Source organism: Centruroides vittatus, unplaced genomic scaffold (genome assembly GCF_030686945.1).
Source record: "Centruroides vittatus isolate TY-2023 unplaced genomic scaffold, ASM3068694v2 contig_970, whole genome shotgun sequence".
Lineage (NCBI taxonomy): Eukaryota > Metazoa > Arthropoda > Arachnida > Scorpiones > Buthidae > Centruroides > Centruroides vittatus.
In genome coordinates this window covers 891,751-908,430 of record NW_027122643.1, presented here as the reverse complement: position 1 = coordinate 908,430, position 16,680 = coordinate 891,751, and the positions used below count along the sequence as shown (strand labels likewise).

Here is a 16,680-nt window from a genome sequence, read left to right as displayed (position 1 = left end):
AGTGATATTAGAAACTGTGTTTTACTTTTAAATATATTGTCAGGTGTTATAAAATTCTAATTTTTTTCCTTCATTCCCTTCGGAAAGGAAACCTTAAATCAATTTGAGCAAGTATTTTTTGATAGAATATTAAATAGGTTCTTCCAGATTGGTTTAACTCAATCTCGAGTATGTATGTGAATAAATAAATATCATTTAGGTCCACTGGATACAATTCTATTAGAGATAATAAGTTAAGCTGATATCTATAGTTAATTTTATGTAGAGCAGCCCGGCCAAATAATTCTTTTAGACAATGATTTCTAAAATTGATTTGTAAGCAAATTATATTCTAGAATATAACAAATATGTTTTTTGGTTTTTCTGTTTGCAATTGTTTATGTAAAATTTGTCATATAGAATAACAAAACTGTGGGTACAATTTATTAAAAATATGCAAATTATTAAATATTATTTCTACAGACTTAATTTTTAGATTAGAGATGCGTGAAATAGAATTAATTTAAAGCATTTCACTGCTCCAATATTCGTTTCACAAGTACGAAGGCGATTTTTTTCAACCTTCGATGGTCCATAAAACAAAGAAAAGCGTAAATAACAAAATGGATTTTTTACCAAAAGTTAGATACAAACATGGTTAGTTTTCGACATAATCACCGTGAAAATTGAGGCATTTGTCATATCTGTGGACGAGCTCTGCAATTCCTTCTTCATTGAATGTTGCGGCCAGTGACTTGAGATGGGCCTTAACGTTGTTTTAAAGATAGTCAATAGCGAGGTTGAGGCCGAAGTTTTAAACGCGAAAACGTGTACGTCGGACGTTCAGCGCCGCTTTCCTGTAAGCCTAGAAGTTTGACAATGGTGTTTGGAAAGTCAGCGGAATCATGCTCGACATTCCAAACACCATTGTCAAACTTCTAGGCTTACAGGAAAGCGGCGCTGAACGTCCGACGTACACGTTTTCGCGTTTAAAACTTCGGCTTCAACCTCGCTATTAGTCTCGAACCTCTGCCCTCCTAGCCACTTTTTCAGTTTAGAAAAGAGGTGGAAGTCTTTATATAGTAAAGGAGTGTGAAGACTTCCACCTTTCAGACTTCCTTTTAGACCAACTTTCAAACTTCCACCCAGCTTGGAACTTTTTAAACACCCAGCGTATAACCCGATAGTAATGTTCAAGATAACCACTCAGTCGGTTTAACGAACACAAAGTTTATATTTATGATACAAATGTACAAAATGATACAAAGTAGCGTTACAATTAATTATGCACAACCACTAATCCAAACAACAACCGACTATACCCGTACAAATTCGTCGAAAGAACTCCTTACGATCAAACAGACTTGTAATTAACAAAACCTCCGAGTCAGGAACAAGTTCGTACTCAACCACTGGAGTTTACTTTCCCCAGATTTCCGTAACGTCCAACGTAACGAGAGTTAGTTAGCACTTCGATAACGACGATCTTCCCCCGATCCGATCCGATCCGATCCGATCTTAAATAGTCGACGGCGTTCAAACCCTACTCCAATCAAATTCGAATGTTTCCATAACGGCCGGCCAACGGTCATTTTCCGCCGGCCAATCGTCCGTATGTCGTCGGTTTAAAAACTCAACGGTTCTTCTAACGGCTCTTTCTAACGGCCGTTCCTAACGGTTTTTCCGTCAAGAAAGTTCGTTATAGTAAAACAGGGTGGGAATCGCGCGCCTTGGCGATTCCATACCTTACACCGATCTAGCGCCGAGCGACTTCCACCTCTTTCCTGAACTGAAAACTTAGCTAGGAGAGCAGAGGTTCGAGACCAATGACGATCTTCAAAACAACGTTATCGGTTGAAAAAACCGCCCTCGTATTATCAAAGACAGCCAGCAAGTCTGAGTTGGATGCATTAATTTATGTTGTTTAGTATTGCAAAAGTTCTGAAACTTTTGATATTCTTCGACTGCTTTAAATACGGACTGGTCTATATTTTAGGTCTATATTGAAATAATTTATAGATTCTATCCCATCGAGTAATTTCTTGCATGCTCATTCGCATTCGTGTAGCATGCATTCCTCAAATTACGAATCTAATGCAAATAAATTTTGGTATTTCATCTTTCAACAACTTTCCCATAGAATGAGTGCTTCCTATCATCCCACTCGCAACACCAGCGATAAATTCCGTTAAATTCTTTTTATAGAAACATCGTTTTGCACTTAAAGTATAAATATCTGTAAATAAAGATTTGACAATTTCCATCAGCAACTAGTATTAGAGATAAAATTTCATCTTTTTGTATTGTTTTGCCTTGTACGCACAACAATACTTAGTGCAACTTTAATCCGTAGATTTATCGATAATTAAAGAAAATTTATTTGTTATTACGTGACTCCTTAAATTTTAACTGCAAACCGTAGTAAAAAGTCGAATCAAAGTTTCTATACTTTTAAAATGATTTTATGCGCTTATAAACGTGTATTTAATAATTTACTAGTTTCTCCTATCTACTTTATATAATCTAAACATTAGATTTAAAAGAATCTACTTTTTCTTTAATTTTTCGTTATATTAGTTTAGTAAAACTTTCTTCGGAAATAGTAATTAAATTATAATTTTTGAAACATTTCAATCAAATTTGGGATGTGCGGCACTTTTGTAACTGAAAGTAGCGAGCATGATAAAGACTCAGCAACTATGAACGTGTAAACAGTCGCATTCTTCAAGTATTGATAATAAGTCTGCTATCGAGCAATTTGTTTCAAGATACAAATCAAGTATTTTGTATTGTGATGTGTATATTTTGTATTATCTTAATGGTATGAAACGCAACAATCGATAGTTTGAGGTATTTTCAACTCTAAGATTGAAATAATCAAATTAACATTTATCCTTCGCTAGACATGACGCACCCGATCACGGAATTCGATGGTTTGTGAGAATTTACCAGCTATATTACTAGAGCTAATTTGGGGCTATATTACTAGCTGGGATTAATTAAGCTATTACTCACCTTGTGGTTGTAGGCATACTCATTGACACAGCTCAAGAATGGCATCTACCCCAAGGTTGTCATGTGAAGACTTATGGGCAGTGGCGTAAATTGTTCGAAAGTAGTTTTAATTAGAAATTACCACTTGAAGAATAGATAAAGTTACCTAACAATTGATACATTGAATATTTGATAAAAATTATATACGATGGAAGAAATTTGAAATAAAATGGTTGCGAAAAAAGACAATTTCTTAAAACTAGTTTAATGTCTTTGGATTATACAATGGTTTGACGTCAAAAGATTAGTATAAAAAATATCAACACTATTTTGGAGGGCATTATTTGTTGTTCAGGGGTACATTCTTCGTGGCCTCCAAAAACCACCATTCTCTTAAGATCTGCTGAATTTTCAGCTTCAAGCTTTTGATTAATTTAAGCCTATAATTATTGCCATAGTCTGTCGTCTCTTTAAATTTGCTCAGAAATTTTCAACTAGCTGCAACTGGGACATGTTATAAGGTTTTGACTTAGAGCATTTAAGGATTCCATTTGTGCTCAAGTTAATTTATCCAATGTTTTCTTAGCGTAATGGAAGCTGACGAGATAAGACCAGAAGATGTTACTTTCACTTTCATGTTTTCATTAATGAATTATGTTTTCTGTAACGATCAGCATTTATAGCCAACCCAGACTCGAAAACTGTGGATTGGACATTTTTTATTCGCAGATGACCAACCACAGCATTACCTTCTTTGGATACTTATATTTCATAATATGTTTTGTTTCATCAGTGGTAAGACATGTAAGATGCTAATAATAATCTCTTTGACACTGAGTGTGAAATATGTTTCATCATCCGTCACGCAGTTTATCTTGTTTTTGGCAGAGAATATCTTTTGCACAAGCTGCTTCAGCCGTCCTTTTTGAGCTTCTTTTTTAGCTTAACTCATGTCTGCTTTAGTTTTACAGCTCATCTCTTTATTCCCATGTCTCGCAAAATTCTTTTTAACCATATTTTTTATAACATTTAAACTTTCTGCCTAATTCCCAAAACCATTTTTCTACACGACTCGCAGTTACAGGTTTCAGTTTCCTTAGGATCGGTTGTGAGGGATGAGACGACAAGGGCGCCACTCAACAGCGAAAAGAGGAGTTAGTGGAGTCACGCGACCGGAAAGTTCATGGACAGTCGTCCCGCCATTTTCGGAACTGTGTATCAGTTTCCGAACAAACAATAAAGTGTATTGTTCTTAGCCTCACCCCTTTCTGTGTTATTGCGCATAGTCACAACATCGGTTTTGGTTTAATTCGATTATGGAAACGCGACACATGGGCAATCTGCCGAAATATACATTACAAAGCAAAATATACATTTTTTTTCTAAATTATAAAAATCATTAATGAATAATTTAAACATTTTCAAAAAGTCCCAAAAAGTCATCTAGACAAATTTTAATTTTCAATACTCTTTTATAAACGTATATCATAGATATATCTACAATACAATAATACAGTATCATTTTAAACTATGTACACATATTCCTGTTAGATATTATAACACAAATAAGACATTAAATACTTTAGCAGTATAAAAAAGCACCAATAAAATTCTAGTTTTCGTCAAGAAAGATCAATTATCTGCCATTAAAAGCAGTCATGTAAAAAACACTTGAAATTCTTCAAACATAACTAACAGGGTAACACAAAAATATTCTCAAGCTTTTTTACTCCAAAGAGCTGATGTCAAAGCTGGGAAATTTCTCTTCCAGAATGGTGAAGCTCATATCCATGGATCAGCAAGTACGGATATAAATCTAACAGGAACAACAATATAAATAAATTTCGAAGGATGCCCGTATTAAACGGCTGATCAACATAGATACAATCACCATTTTAAAATACGCGAAATCTTCCCTCTTCGTCCCTTTTTCCAAAACTGGAGGGATAATCATGACGTTGCCATGAAAACTGGAAGCACGAACCGTTCGGGAAAGCCATAATGACATCGAGATATTTGGAGTTGTAGGGAGCTGATAAATTACCTATAATTTAATATAAAATACGATTAGCGGATATAAAATAAAGAAGTGCATATATTTTTTCCTCAGAATTTAAAATACGTGAATCTCGTACTTTATATACTTACCATTTCATATATATTTCTCAGCACTAATGGTAAGTTGTTATAGAACCAATAAAAATATTCATATAAAGAAATTGTTTCTTAAGATATATCTGAAAAACAAAGGAATAAGATAAATATGTTAAGTTTATTTTATTTCTTAATAGAAACAATATAAATATTTTTTATTAAATATATTTTATTAAAATAAAAAATATTAATGATCATTGTTCATAATTAGCAACAGTAATTATTGTTATAGTGTCATATGAAAAAAGTTTGAAATCATTTCATTAAAAGAGAAAATGGTCCCGCGTTGATAAGCTGTTGTTTATATTTTGTTACATTTTAAAATTAATTCCAGAAATTTAAAGCTGCTTCTTTTAATTCTTATTGATTTGATGTTGCTCTGTGAAAATTATTTGAATTCATCTATAAATATTTGATAATATTTAAGACATAGATGGAACTATTGCTTAGTTATTTCATAAGTGTCTTGTTTCAATTTAAGTAAGAAAGGCTTTAATATCAACATTTGTAATGTAATGAATGTTATCCTAATCAAGAATTAGAGATTAGTCTGGAGTAAAGTAACACACTTCGAAAAATGTCGACAAGTATCTAATGTTTGTTTACAACATATAACTTGTCGTCGTATTCACAATTAAGGATCAAGAGTTACATTTATAAATTAACTAATTACCATTCTCTTTACTTTTATTATGTTAACATGCTTCGTAACCTTTCATTTTAAAGATTGTCATTTTCGTTATTTTATATTTATTCCAGATCGAACAATTGACTACGAGTATGCTAATTTTTGCAATGTCTCGTTGTTGTTATCTTGAAAAATTTATTTATTTTCCTTCTATATCATATAGATTTGCTTTTTTCTCCGTATTTTTATTTACATACTGTTAGCTATAACATTCATTTCAATCATTCATTCAACATTCAACAAGTGATGTCAATAGTTTTGAAAGCAAATTCGAAACCCTTAGAAATGATACGTTTAAGTGCAAAATTCCAAACTGCTTAACATGCTTATAAATAAAATAACAAATTATCATGGAATTTATAAATTGCTATTTTATACGATTTCATAAACAAACTGGCAATTTTTTTTTCAATAAAGCATCAAAGCAGATCAGGAGAACATGAAATGGAATTAGAGGGACTTCTATCTAATTTAGAGAATTTTACAGCAGACGAAATTAAAATTTGAAGTTTTGCAAGAAGATTCAAATTTTCTTGCCATAAACGTACCTCTAGGCTTCTAATGTTCATAAAATGACAAAACGTTGTTTTAACAGAAAGATAATTAAACAACAGATTAAAGGAAAAATAAACAAAAAAGTGAAAAAAATGTAGATAGAACCTTCTGGTTCACACCTGACGAACTGCTGATATTTTTAAGCATTGAACTTAATTAAATAGTTGAATAATTCCAAGCTTTTTCCAGATATTTCATCAATAACTTTAATGTGTTATTTTAAATTATTATATTATTTAAAAATAGATATTGAACCTTGTCTAAAAGGCCTATAACCCTCACTGGACAAACTACTTGGCCTGCCTTCGCTACCTGCAGATTGGCTGGATCCGGAATTGTCCTGTCTGTCGGTGCAAGGCACTTGCCTAGAAATTCTTGCATCGCCTAAAATATGAAGAAATCTTCGTAAATAGTTTAATTCACACGTTAATAGTTGTTACATTTAGATATTTATCTACTAAGCATTAAAAAGAATTAATTAAAAATATTAACATAACATTTTACCTGATGTTACAAGAGAGAAATTCGAAACGATTCTTGGAGGGCTTCTTTTTACTGTAGCATAATGACCATCGCTTTTTCCCTGAAAAATATTAAATATAATATTACTATTGATTTATTCGTTTTACAAATAATACTGAAAAATTATCATTGAGGTATGTCATAGCTTTTAACTGCGTTTATTATAAAATTTATAGTTTATATCTTTAATTTTCTGCTTTATTCTGACAACTTTTAAAAAATTATAACGAAATTAAATCAATTCATTATTTATCCATTATTTAATGTAGTTTATCAATTCTAACATTTTCCATCAGAGTGTAAACAGCACAAAATACTTATCAAATTATTATTTACTGTGAAGTAACTATTAAAAGCAAATTAATGAACTTAAAAAAGAAAATATAAAGATGTGTTTAGAAAAAATAATGTGCTGACTTTTGTTGTTATTTTAAACGTAAATATAGAAAAATTATTGCTAAATTAATCCCAAATCAGTACAAAAAGATAGACAATTGAGAAGGAACAAACTTGTTGCCAGAAGATGCTCAAAATTGCTTAAACTGTTAAACAAATGCAGCAATATGTAAAAGTTCTGAAAGAAGTTTACCATTTAGAATGTGAAGAAAAACTTTAAATTAAATAACAAAATAAAATTTAAAAAATACTTTATTTATTAAAAAATATTTCTAATTTAGCCAAAATTTTCAATTTTCCGAATTAAATAAAATGCCTAAATAACAATTTTGTATTAGTTATGCTAATTAGTTAAGATTATTGATAAGATTTACTGAATACTTATAATCTTCGAATTCTTCATAGAGCAATGGTTTGTTCCTGAATTAATTTTACTTGTTTTCCACATGCATTAAAGGAAGGAAAAGGAGTGATCGGTATTAAGTAGAAGAGGGCCCAACTGCTGAAAGTTCGACCCACACTTCACGCTACCATTGAGACAGAAGAACCGTCAGTTCATAATTATATATTCTAACAGAAAATCTAGCAAGTTTTAATTATAAAGTAACATTAAACTCATCTAATAACAAGTAATTCTCGCCGTTATTGTTCAGTGAGATTACATAAATTAATATTGTGTGTAGTATCACTCTATGTGTTAAACAGCATGGTCATACATCTCTTCGACAAAACTCTGTTTCCTCAATACCCAGGGTTCCAATTTTAAGTTTCTTATAATGATAATATTTTGATTTTTCTTGAATTTCAGAAAAGTAAACGAATTTTAATATTAAAATAAAATTATTCATTTTTACATTTATCCTTACATAAAGTAAAAACACAAAGAAGAAAAAATTAATGTACTAAATAAAAAAGAAAACCAATATTTTATGACAATATTACAACAATATATAAAACATTCCAAAAATATACTTCAGAATTACAATTGTATGTTCAATTTCTGATAGAATCATTTGACTTTATATATTTTTGTTAATTAACTCTATTAATATATTGTTATTATATGAGTTTTAATATCGACATAAACTTGTAGGTCTCAGTAAAAATCAACTTTGTAAAAGAAACAAATATTTTGTTTCTACGAATATCTGGCTTTAGATATACAGGATGTGCCGCTCGAAAGTACCCATTTTCAATTCGCCATAAAAATGAATGGTTTAAAGATATGTAAAAACTACAAATGATATATAATGGAAGATCTCATTAAGTTTTATAAAGAATTTTTTTGCACTGCAAGATAGCGAAGAAGTCGAATTGTCTCACCACAGGAGCAAGCGCAGGTCGTGGTCTGGTATGCCGGATAGCATGGCAGCCAATATCTCTCGATCTGATTCCCGTTAGATTTCTTTATATAGGGTTACGTAAAAAATATCGTTTATGCAACCTTCAGGATTTTCGGGAGCCCGCCATCGCCACTGTGAGACAGGACATGCTGCAGCATACATAGCAGGAAATTGCCTACCGCTTTGATATTGTCGGCATGACTGCTGGAGCACTCAGAGAAATGTGCTTATTTTTTAAAATAAACTTCGGTAAGATTTTCTCTCGTATAAAGTCTTGGTGATCTTTAATAGTTAATTTTGTATAGCTAAATCAAATTGAGTATTTTCGATCCTGTATACTAATGACTCTCTTTGACAGTTTTTTAGATCCATCACAGCATTTCTCATCGTTGAACATACTTCACATCTGTGTTGAAATTTATAGCAATTCTTTGTAAATAATATTAGTCAAAATTATTTATGAGGATTAAATAATTATAAATTATAAAATTATAAATAATATTAAACGTTCAACAAAGATTAAGCGATACGAAAATGAAAGAAATATCTTTGTTTAAAACACAATAATAAACACCATTAAAAATAAGCAAACTTTACAGACATTTTACGTTCAGACGTCGATAGACATTCAACAGACAGACATTCTACGTTAGAATTTAAGCAGACGCTTAAAATATAACACCCTTACTCAACAACATTCTGTTAGGTATTTATGACTAACCATTGATACACTTAATGTTCATATATTTTACTTTTTCAAAATTTCAGATTATTCTGACATAGTCACACCGTCTGACTAAGTCGTTTCGTTTTTCTGTAAGAAGTCGGTTTTTGTTTAAATATTTTACTTCAACAGTGATGAGAAAGCTAGAGGTATGAGTAAAAGCCAATAATAATAGCAAAACTGAAAAAAATTAGATAGGCCTATTGATAGATTCATTTTAGATTAGTAATTAAAATTTATTTCTATCTACAAAAAAAAGTTATACTGCATATTTATTAACACATGTAAGCTGGAAAATTAACATAACATTACTTTTGTAGACATAAAATCAACAACTAACAAAATAGTATATATACAAATATATTTTATGTACTGGTAAACTACAGTATTTTGTTAGCTATTGATTTTATGTCTACTAAATAAAGCTATATTAACTTTCCAGCTTACGTGTATTAAAAAAATATACAATATAATTTTTTTGTAGATATAAATAAATTTTAATTACTAATCTAAAATGAATCTATTAATAGGCCTATCTAAATTTTTTCAGTTTTGTTATTGATTTCATTTCTTAATTTTATCGTCCGGATAACCGTGCCCTAAAATATCCTCCTATTAGAAAGATTTACCTGAGAGACACTTTTGTAAGATTGATTTGATATCTATCTTAAGATAGTATCATCGTAATCTGCATACAACAAACCTAGATTTAGTCCATTTAAGATAATTCTGAATGCCTGTAATTTAATTATGTAAGTTTTCAACAGAATCGGTAAGCATGCGATTCCGGATAGATTAAAAACGGAGAATGAGATCTTAACTTTAATTAAATATGTGATCAAGATGAGACGTGAAATAGTATCTTTATCAAAGTAAGATGATATTATAGCCTTCGACTATTCTGTAATGGATCTCCCGAGTTCTCAAGAGTAGATTAAAGTCTAAAGTAGCTTCGCACAAATTTCCTATTTTCTAAATATGTTAGCTTGGTGCATTGTAAATGAAGCCATCACACCTTAATACTTTTGAAAATATTAGTTATTCAACATTGAATATTAGTTATTGAATAGTTCAATAGTTTATAAATTAATAATAAATTAAACATTAAATTTTGGATTTTTCAATTTATTCATATTATAATAATTTAATACACTGAGGTCTAAAAAATAAGCACAATCAAAATATCTCACGAACTACTAATCAGAACAGTATAAAATTTATTCAGCAAAACAACTAAAAAGCAAATTTATCTAAATTACCTCAAACTAAAAACAACACGAAAAAGTTTTAAGTATGGTCGTAATTATTTCGCACAGAAAATGATTAATAAGGCGTATGATTACTGCTTGTACGCATATATTCCGCACAGCAATTACTCATGCTGGTTATAACTTTGTTTATCGGCTCTGTAAAGAGTAAAGTCTATTCTTGAATAAGGGCAGCTTGAAGTTCCTGTAGTATTCTTGGTGAAGAGTGATGGAATGGAACTCGTCTCCCTAGTACATTCCACACGTACGTTCCTAGTACGTTCTGTGCGATAGAGATTCGGAATCTTGCTGGCGGCCATTCTATGAAGAAAATTTTCACTGTCAAGAAAGTCATTGACGAATGAAGCTCTCTCTGTCCATGAGAATAAAATCTGTGTTAAGTATCTCGGAAAAGCCTCACATTGGGTTCCAAAACCTTTTCTTTGTAACTTCTGCCTTAATGGCACTTCTTGCAAAATCATAATACCATCATACGCAAACTGGTGTAATTCCACCGTCTCATTCATTCTCTGGTTTCCTACTGTTGTGAATTCCTGTACTAGCCGATGTTGACCCTGTTTTAGTTATATTCAATAATATTGACTAAGAAAATGCGTTAAAAGTAGCAGAAAGTACCGAAATGCGTTAGTGTCCTTTCAAAGGAACATTAAAATATTTATGTTCTTTATGTTTCATAAAAACCTACAGTAACACTTGTAATGGTCTGCCCGATGGATTATAGTAACTTCTAACTATAGTACAGCGTAGTATACTATACTGTACTATAGTTCGTAGTTATTATACTTGTTTATTTTTCCGAACGAGAAATACTACATAGTGCTTCGTACTTAAGTAAAGTGCATATTATCTAATCAGGAGTTACGTGTCAAGCAGTCAGTGCCACACACCACAGTGTGTGCTACCGGTTAAGTGCTTTGTGACTCCTTTGTGACTATCGACAGGATATACCGTATGCAATAGCGAAACAAGCAAACTCGTCTCTATCGAGAATTTATTACAACAGTTCTACATGTCTGGCATTTCTAGTGATAATTGTTTGGTGCATCGCTCTTGAATCTCCAAACGACTATCCAGTATTTTTATTACAGAAGCACGTTCATCCTTTATCAAATCCAGATCGATTCATCAGATTTTCCGATTATTAATTGTTTTAACAATATCTCAATGGATTCTTAATAACAATACGATTTAAAAATATTGGAATTTTTTCATAAGCAAATTTTTTATTAAATAAATATAATTTAAATAGATCAATATCTGAACATTCATTTTTCAGTTTTAGTAAATACCGGTATGATTTTTTCAAAAATACATAGATCAGCATACAATTTCATTATAGCATTTAGTAACATACAGTTAATTGGACTATGAACCCAAAGTTGAGTTTTAATTAAACACTTGGCTTTATTTTCACTTTTATTTAGTTGAGTAAAGCCAAGTGTTTAATTAAAACTCAACTTTGGGTTCATAGTCCAACAATCAACAAAACACGGTTTCAAAGAAGAAATACAGTTAATTGTTAAATTACTTAACTTTTTAAATATCCCAGAACATAACTTTCATTTAACAACTCAATTTAGAAACTATAGTAAAAGAAAAACTGTTTTCTCGCTCCTTAATTAAGTCTTTACCGGAGAGTCTTTTGTCAGATTAGCTTTCTACCTGCCGCCATATTAACAAAGATTATATCATGCCTATCTACTGATAATAAAACAGCTTTTCGATGTCATTCCAAGATAAAATAATCTTTTATCTAAGGAACTGTTAATCCAGTCAACTTTCGGAAAGGTCTTTATGAGCTATTAACTACAAGAAATGTACTCTGAAACAGTATATTAACAGGAAAAAGAATTTGATGTAAATAAAAGTAACCATTAAAATTTATGTTAATTAGTACAAAAGTTATTTCGTTTGTATTCGGAAAACATTGCAATTTCATTTCAAAACGGATGAGATATTAACAGGTTTAATTATACTCCTTTATTATTTGTTTTGAAAATTATCTCATTCATATCAATAAAATTATATGCAGGTAATTACTATCTTAATTACTAAACATTAAATATCTGAAAATGGCAAATAATATCCTACTGCCATATTGACAAAGATTATATCATGCCTATCTACTGACATTGAAACAGCTTTTCGATGTCATTCCAAGATAAAATAATCTTTTATCTAAGCAGCAGCTAATTTCCTATTAAGTCCACTAAGCCCGGATCTATAAGCGCAAGAGTTTGAGAACGCAAAAATTGAATAAAATAATAAAAACAATAAATTAATAAAAGATGATTTTATGTAGAAACAATACATAAAAGAATTAGTGCAAATTATCAGCTTAAGTAGGGACAAAATAAGAATAGATAGTTCAGTAGCATTAATATACCAATATATTTTAAAGTAACAGAGTTGTAGAGGATTACTAATGACTAGTTTTTAGTAGCAGTACTCTGCCATTTCGATATTTAAAAATCCGTAAAAATACAATTATTGCATAAAAATTAATTATAAAATAAACTCGTTTAGTACAAAAGTTGCATTATTAATTTGGGGCACTTGTATACTGTGGGCCCAGGGCGCCTTATTTCTAAATGCACTACTGTTTCCAAGTATATACATGTATAATAAAGGAAAAAGTGTAATTTAAATACTATATTGGTCATATTTTATATATTATTACACTTTCTGTGGTTTAGAAATATTTCTCTAACAGAATTAATCATATGGTTTGCTATCTGTAATATGATAATAATTTGATTCAGACGAGTTTTTAATAACTCGTATAAGTGAAGTAAGAAAGTTAATATTCTAGTATGAACTGAAAATTAAATTTAAAAGTCGACATGTTTATTAATATAATATCCATATCTGAGGCTTTCATCAAGTGATTAAATAAGTTTCTTCGTGCACAATTACCCAAAATTTAAAATTAAAGAAAGTTATTTCAAGAAATATGTTGAGAAATTTCTGAAAATAAGAATAATAATAATTATTGTTATCTTTTCTGCGCTTAGCAATTAGTGTGTAACAATTGTTTGTGTATCTTCTTTTTTCTTTGTATATTATTTGTTGTAAAGGGCTTTAGAAAAAGATTTTTCCATAAAATCCTTAACATTGTATTTTTTGAAGTGTCAAAATAAATAAATTTATTTGTCATATTAAAGTTCGGAATTTGCTACTAATTATGCTTTTAATATGAACTTTACCGTATATATTAAAAATTTAATCCGTTTGGGTGGAGATAATTTGAAAGCTGTGTTTTAATCAACACATTAGTTGTATGAAGTTCAAATTCTGTCATAATGGTGAGGTAAGGACTCCTCCTTATCTCACCGTTACGACAGAATTTCATTGGGTAGTTTCGTCATATGACAGAAGCGAAAATGATATATTTATTAGAGTTAACTCTGCTATACACATAATGTCAATGCATTGTCCAAAGATATCTAAAAATGTAACAGTATTGCTTACAGTGTGTACGAGCACTATATACGGCAGAGTTGAACTCCAAAGACAACCGTCACAAAATTTTCCTCGGGTTACACACCAATGCAGCGAAAACTCGGACTTCTTTCTAAGGATCACAATTACAACCACCGGGATTATGGTTTAATGATTCCGCTTTTTTCTAAATGTGCAATACCATCGCATTAGGCAATCGTACTTAATTAAGCACCTTCCATAAAGATGACAAAACTCGTGTTTAACAGCCATTATATTAAAAAAGTTTCTAAGTGTTTCCTTAAATTTTTGAATAAACATAGACAGTGCAAATTTTACTTTTGTCAAGGGACAAACTATCCAATTATATTCCCGTTTTACCTCGCCGTAGTGGCAGAATTTCAACTTTATACAATTATTGTGTTTATTATGACATAATTTTCAAATTTTCCCTAACCAAACAGATCGCCCTGTATTTTTTTTAATAAATTAAACTTCAGCATGTATATATTAACAAAGGCGAGTCCGAAAGTAAATCTTACGGGGGTGATTTAAATTGTGTAGTAAAATAAAATATATATATGGCTTTAATAATTACTTAAAGTACATAAAAATACTTAAACAATACAAAAATGTAACAAAACTAAAATCTACTTTTAACATATCAAAATATAAGCATTATTTTAATAATTAAGGAAAGTTAACAGTAAAAATCTTAAGAATATGATAGCTTATATCGTTCCGTTCTTGTGTATTAAAGAAATATTAGTAAAATCTCAAATATTCTATATAAAACTAAATGTGCAATTTCGAAGAACTCTATGATAATCTTTTCTTTTTCATTTTGCTTTTCCCTATTTTATGTAAAAATTAAAATGTATATTCAAATGTATGAGTTCATACTAACTTGTAAGAAAAAATATTTACTCATATCTTATATCGTACAACACAACACAACTTTTAATATAAAATAAATTATAATTTCATTACTTGTTATTTCAAAATATCGTCACAATAGCTTATCCATTCATAAGAATAACATAATTATATTATGTAAATCATTCAAATATCTACTTCAATTAAAATTCATTCCAATATTACAAGAAATATTTGAATAAAGAAAAAACGAATAAATTTTTATGCTCTTTTGTAATTCAGAATAACCAAAACAATAAGAAAAAATTGTATCTATAAACATTTTTGAATTTTCCTTTTTCTGAAGTATTATATCTAGTGACATTGTGGAATAGTACCGGTTTGTTCTCAAAGAAATCTTTTCCATTATTTTAAACTTCTACACTACCGGAATCCATCTAAGAAATAAATTCTTGAATTCCGATCTTACTCAAAACGGAGTTCATCCTGAAAGTGATTAGAGCTTGGATCCTTCTTGTGGAAAGATGATCGATTTTACACACAGCCACCTGAGCTATCCACTTCTGGAACTATTTCCGGATTTAAAATTTTCTCTCAAGTTCTCTAAGTATAAACTTTTGAAAAATTTATAAGAAACTTAGGAGTACTGATAATCCCAGACATCAATCTTCTTATTTAATTATACGAATAATGGCATCAAAATCATGATCGATGTTATAACTCACAAATGCTGTCTGGTAGCAACTGATCGAAAGGTTTAAAATGTCGAGAAAAATTAATTTTTAATCAATATTCTAGATGTTTCATCGACTTTATTTTTTAAAGTATTTTTATTGTTTACTCTACATATTTTCATCTATTAATATTATTTAATATTCTTATTATACTTGCATATCATAGAGTTTTCTTTCAAATTTCTCATTAACATTAAAAAGTTATAAATTTAACTTATTGATGATGAATTTTTATTTAATACATGAATAAATTATATCCTTTGAAAAAAGATTATATAAATATTAATAAATACGTTCGTTCATAAAAATTTATCTAAACAGATTTATATAAGTTACTTTTTTGTGCAATTAAAAGCTTTTGAATGTATCTTATAAATATTTAATTTATCTTCTGGTTACTTTATTTAATTTACTAGTTTCTTAGTTTTAATTATTTATAATAAGATAAGAAAATTTTATTTAAAAAATTAAAGAAATTGATTTCCCATTCAAATGTTTATTTTGAATTTCTTGAAAGAATTCTCTTGAAAAACTTTCTAATATATGATATAGACTTTCTTCAATTATAACTATTTATTCTAACATTTTTATAAAATGACAAGGTACATCGTCAATAAAATACATTCAGAAAACTTTAATGTATTAATACATATGGATAATGTTAACTTTCAGGTCCAAATTGCTATTCATAATCTTTAATATTTAATTTTAACTTCATTAACATATTACTAGATAAATTTGATGATATATTAAATTTTAATGAGACATGACTTAATACTGATCATACGAAATGTGTTTGTAACGATTAATATCGAATCAAGAAATATCTTAAAATCTACATAGTGTATGCATAATTTCTTTATAAGAATTTTCTTATATAATTGAATTATTGTACAGTATAATTATAGATGTGACAAAATTTTGACAAATGATTAAGGCCAAAACCTCGAAATGCATTTTGCATGAAGTTCGGTAAGAAATATTTTTGAGATAAATAAGAATTTAT

General features: G+C 29.6%; 1 protein-coding gene across 2 annotated transcripts in view; it reads right to left on the bottom strand.

The window, feature by feature from the left end:
• Nucleotides 1-16,680, bottom strand: part of LOC136985434 (cell adhesion molecule Dscam1-like) — a 216,609-nt gene that overhangs the window by 38,848 nt on the left and 161,081 nt on the right. Inside the window, exons 25-28 of one of the 2 annotated variants that reach the window (XM_067282717.1) lie at nt 6,875-6,953; nt 6,626-6,754; nt 5,122-5,210; nt 4,411-5,017 (exon numbers count right to left, since the gene is read on the bottom strand). In XM_067282717.1, the coding sequence (XP_067138818.1) occupies nt 5,200-5,210; nt 6,626-6,754; nt 6,875-6,953 (219 nt within the window). In that variant the 3' untranslated portion in view covers nt 4,411-5,017; nt 5,122-5,199. Of the gene's footprint in view, nt 1-4,410; nt 5,018-5,121; nt 5,211-6,625; nt 6,755-6,874; nt 6,954-16,680 lie in introns of those variants that run through there. The other variant, XM_067282718.1, reaches the window with a different exon arrangement.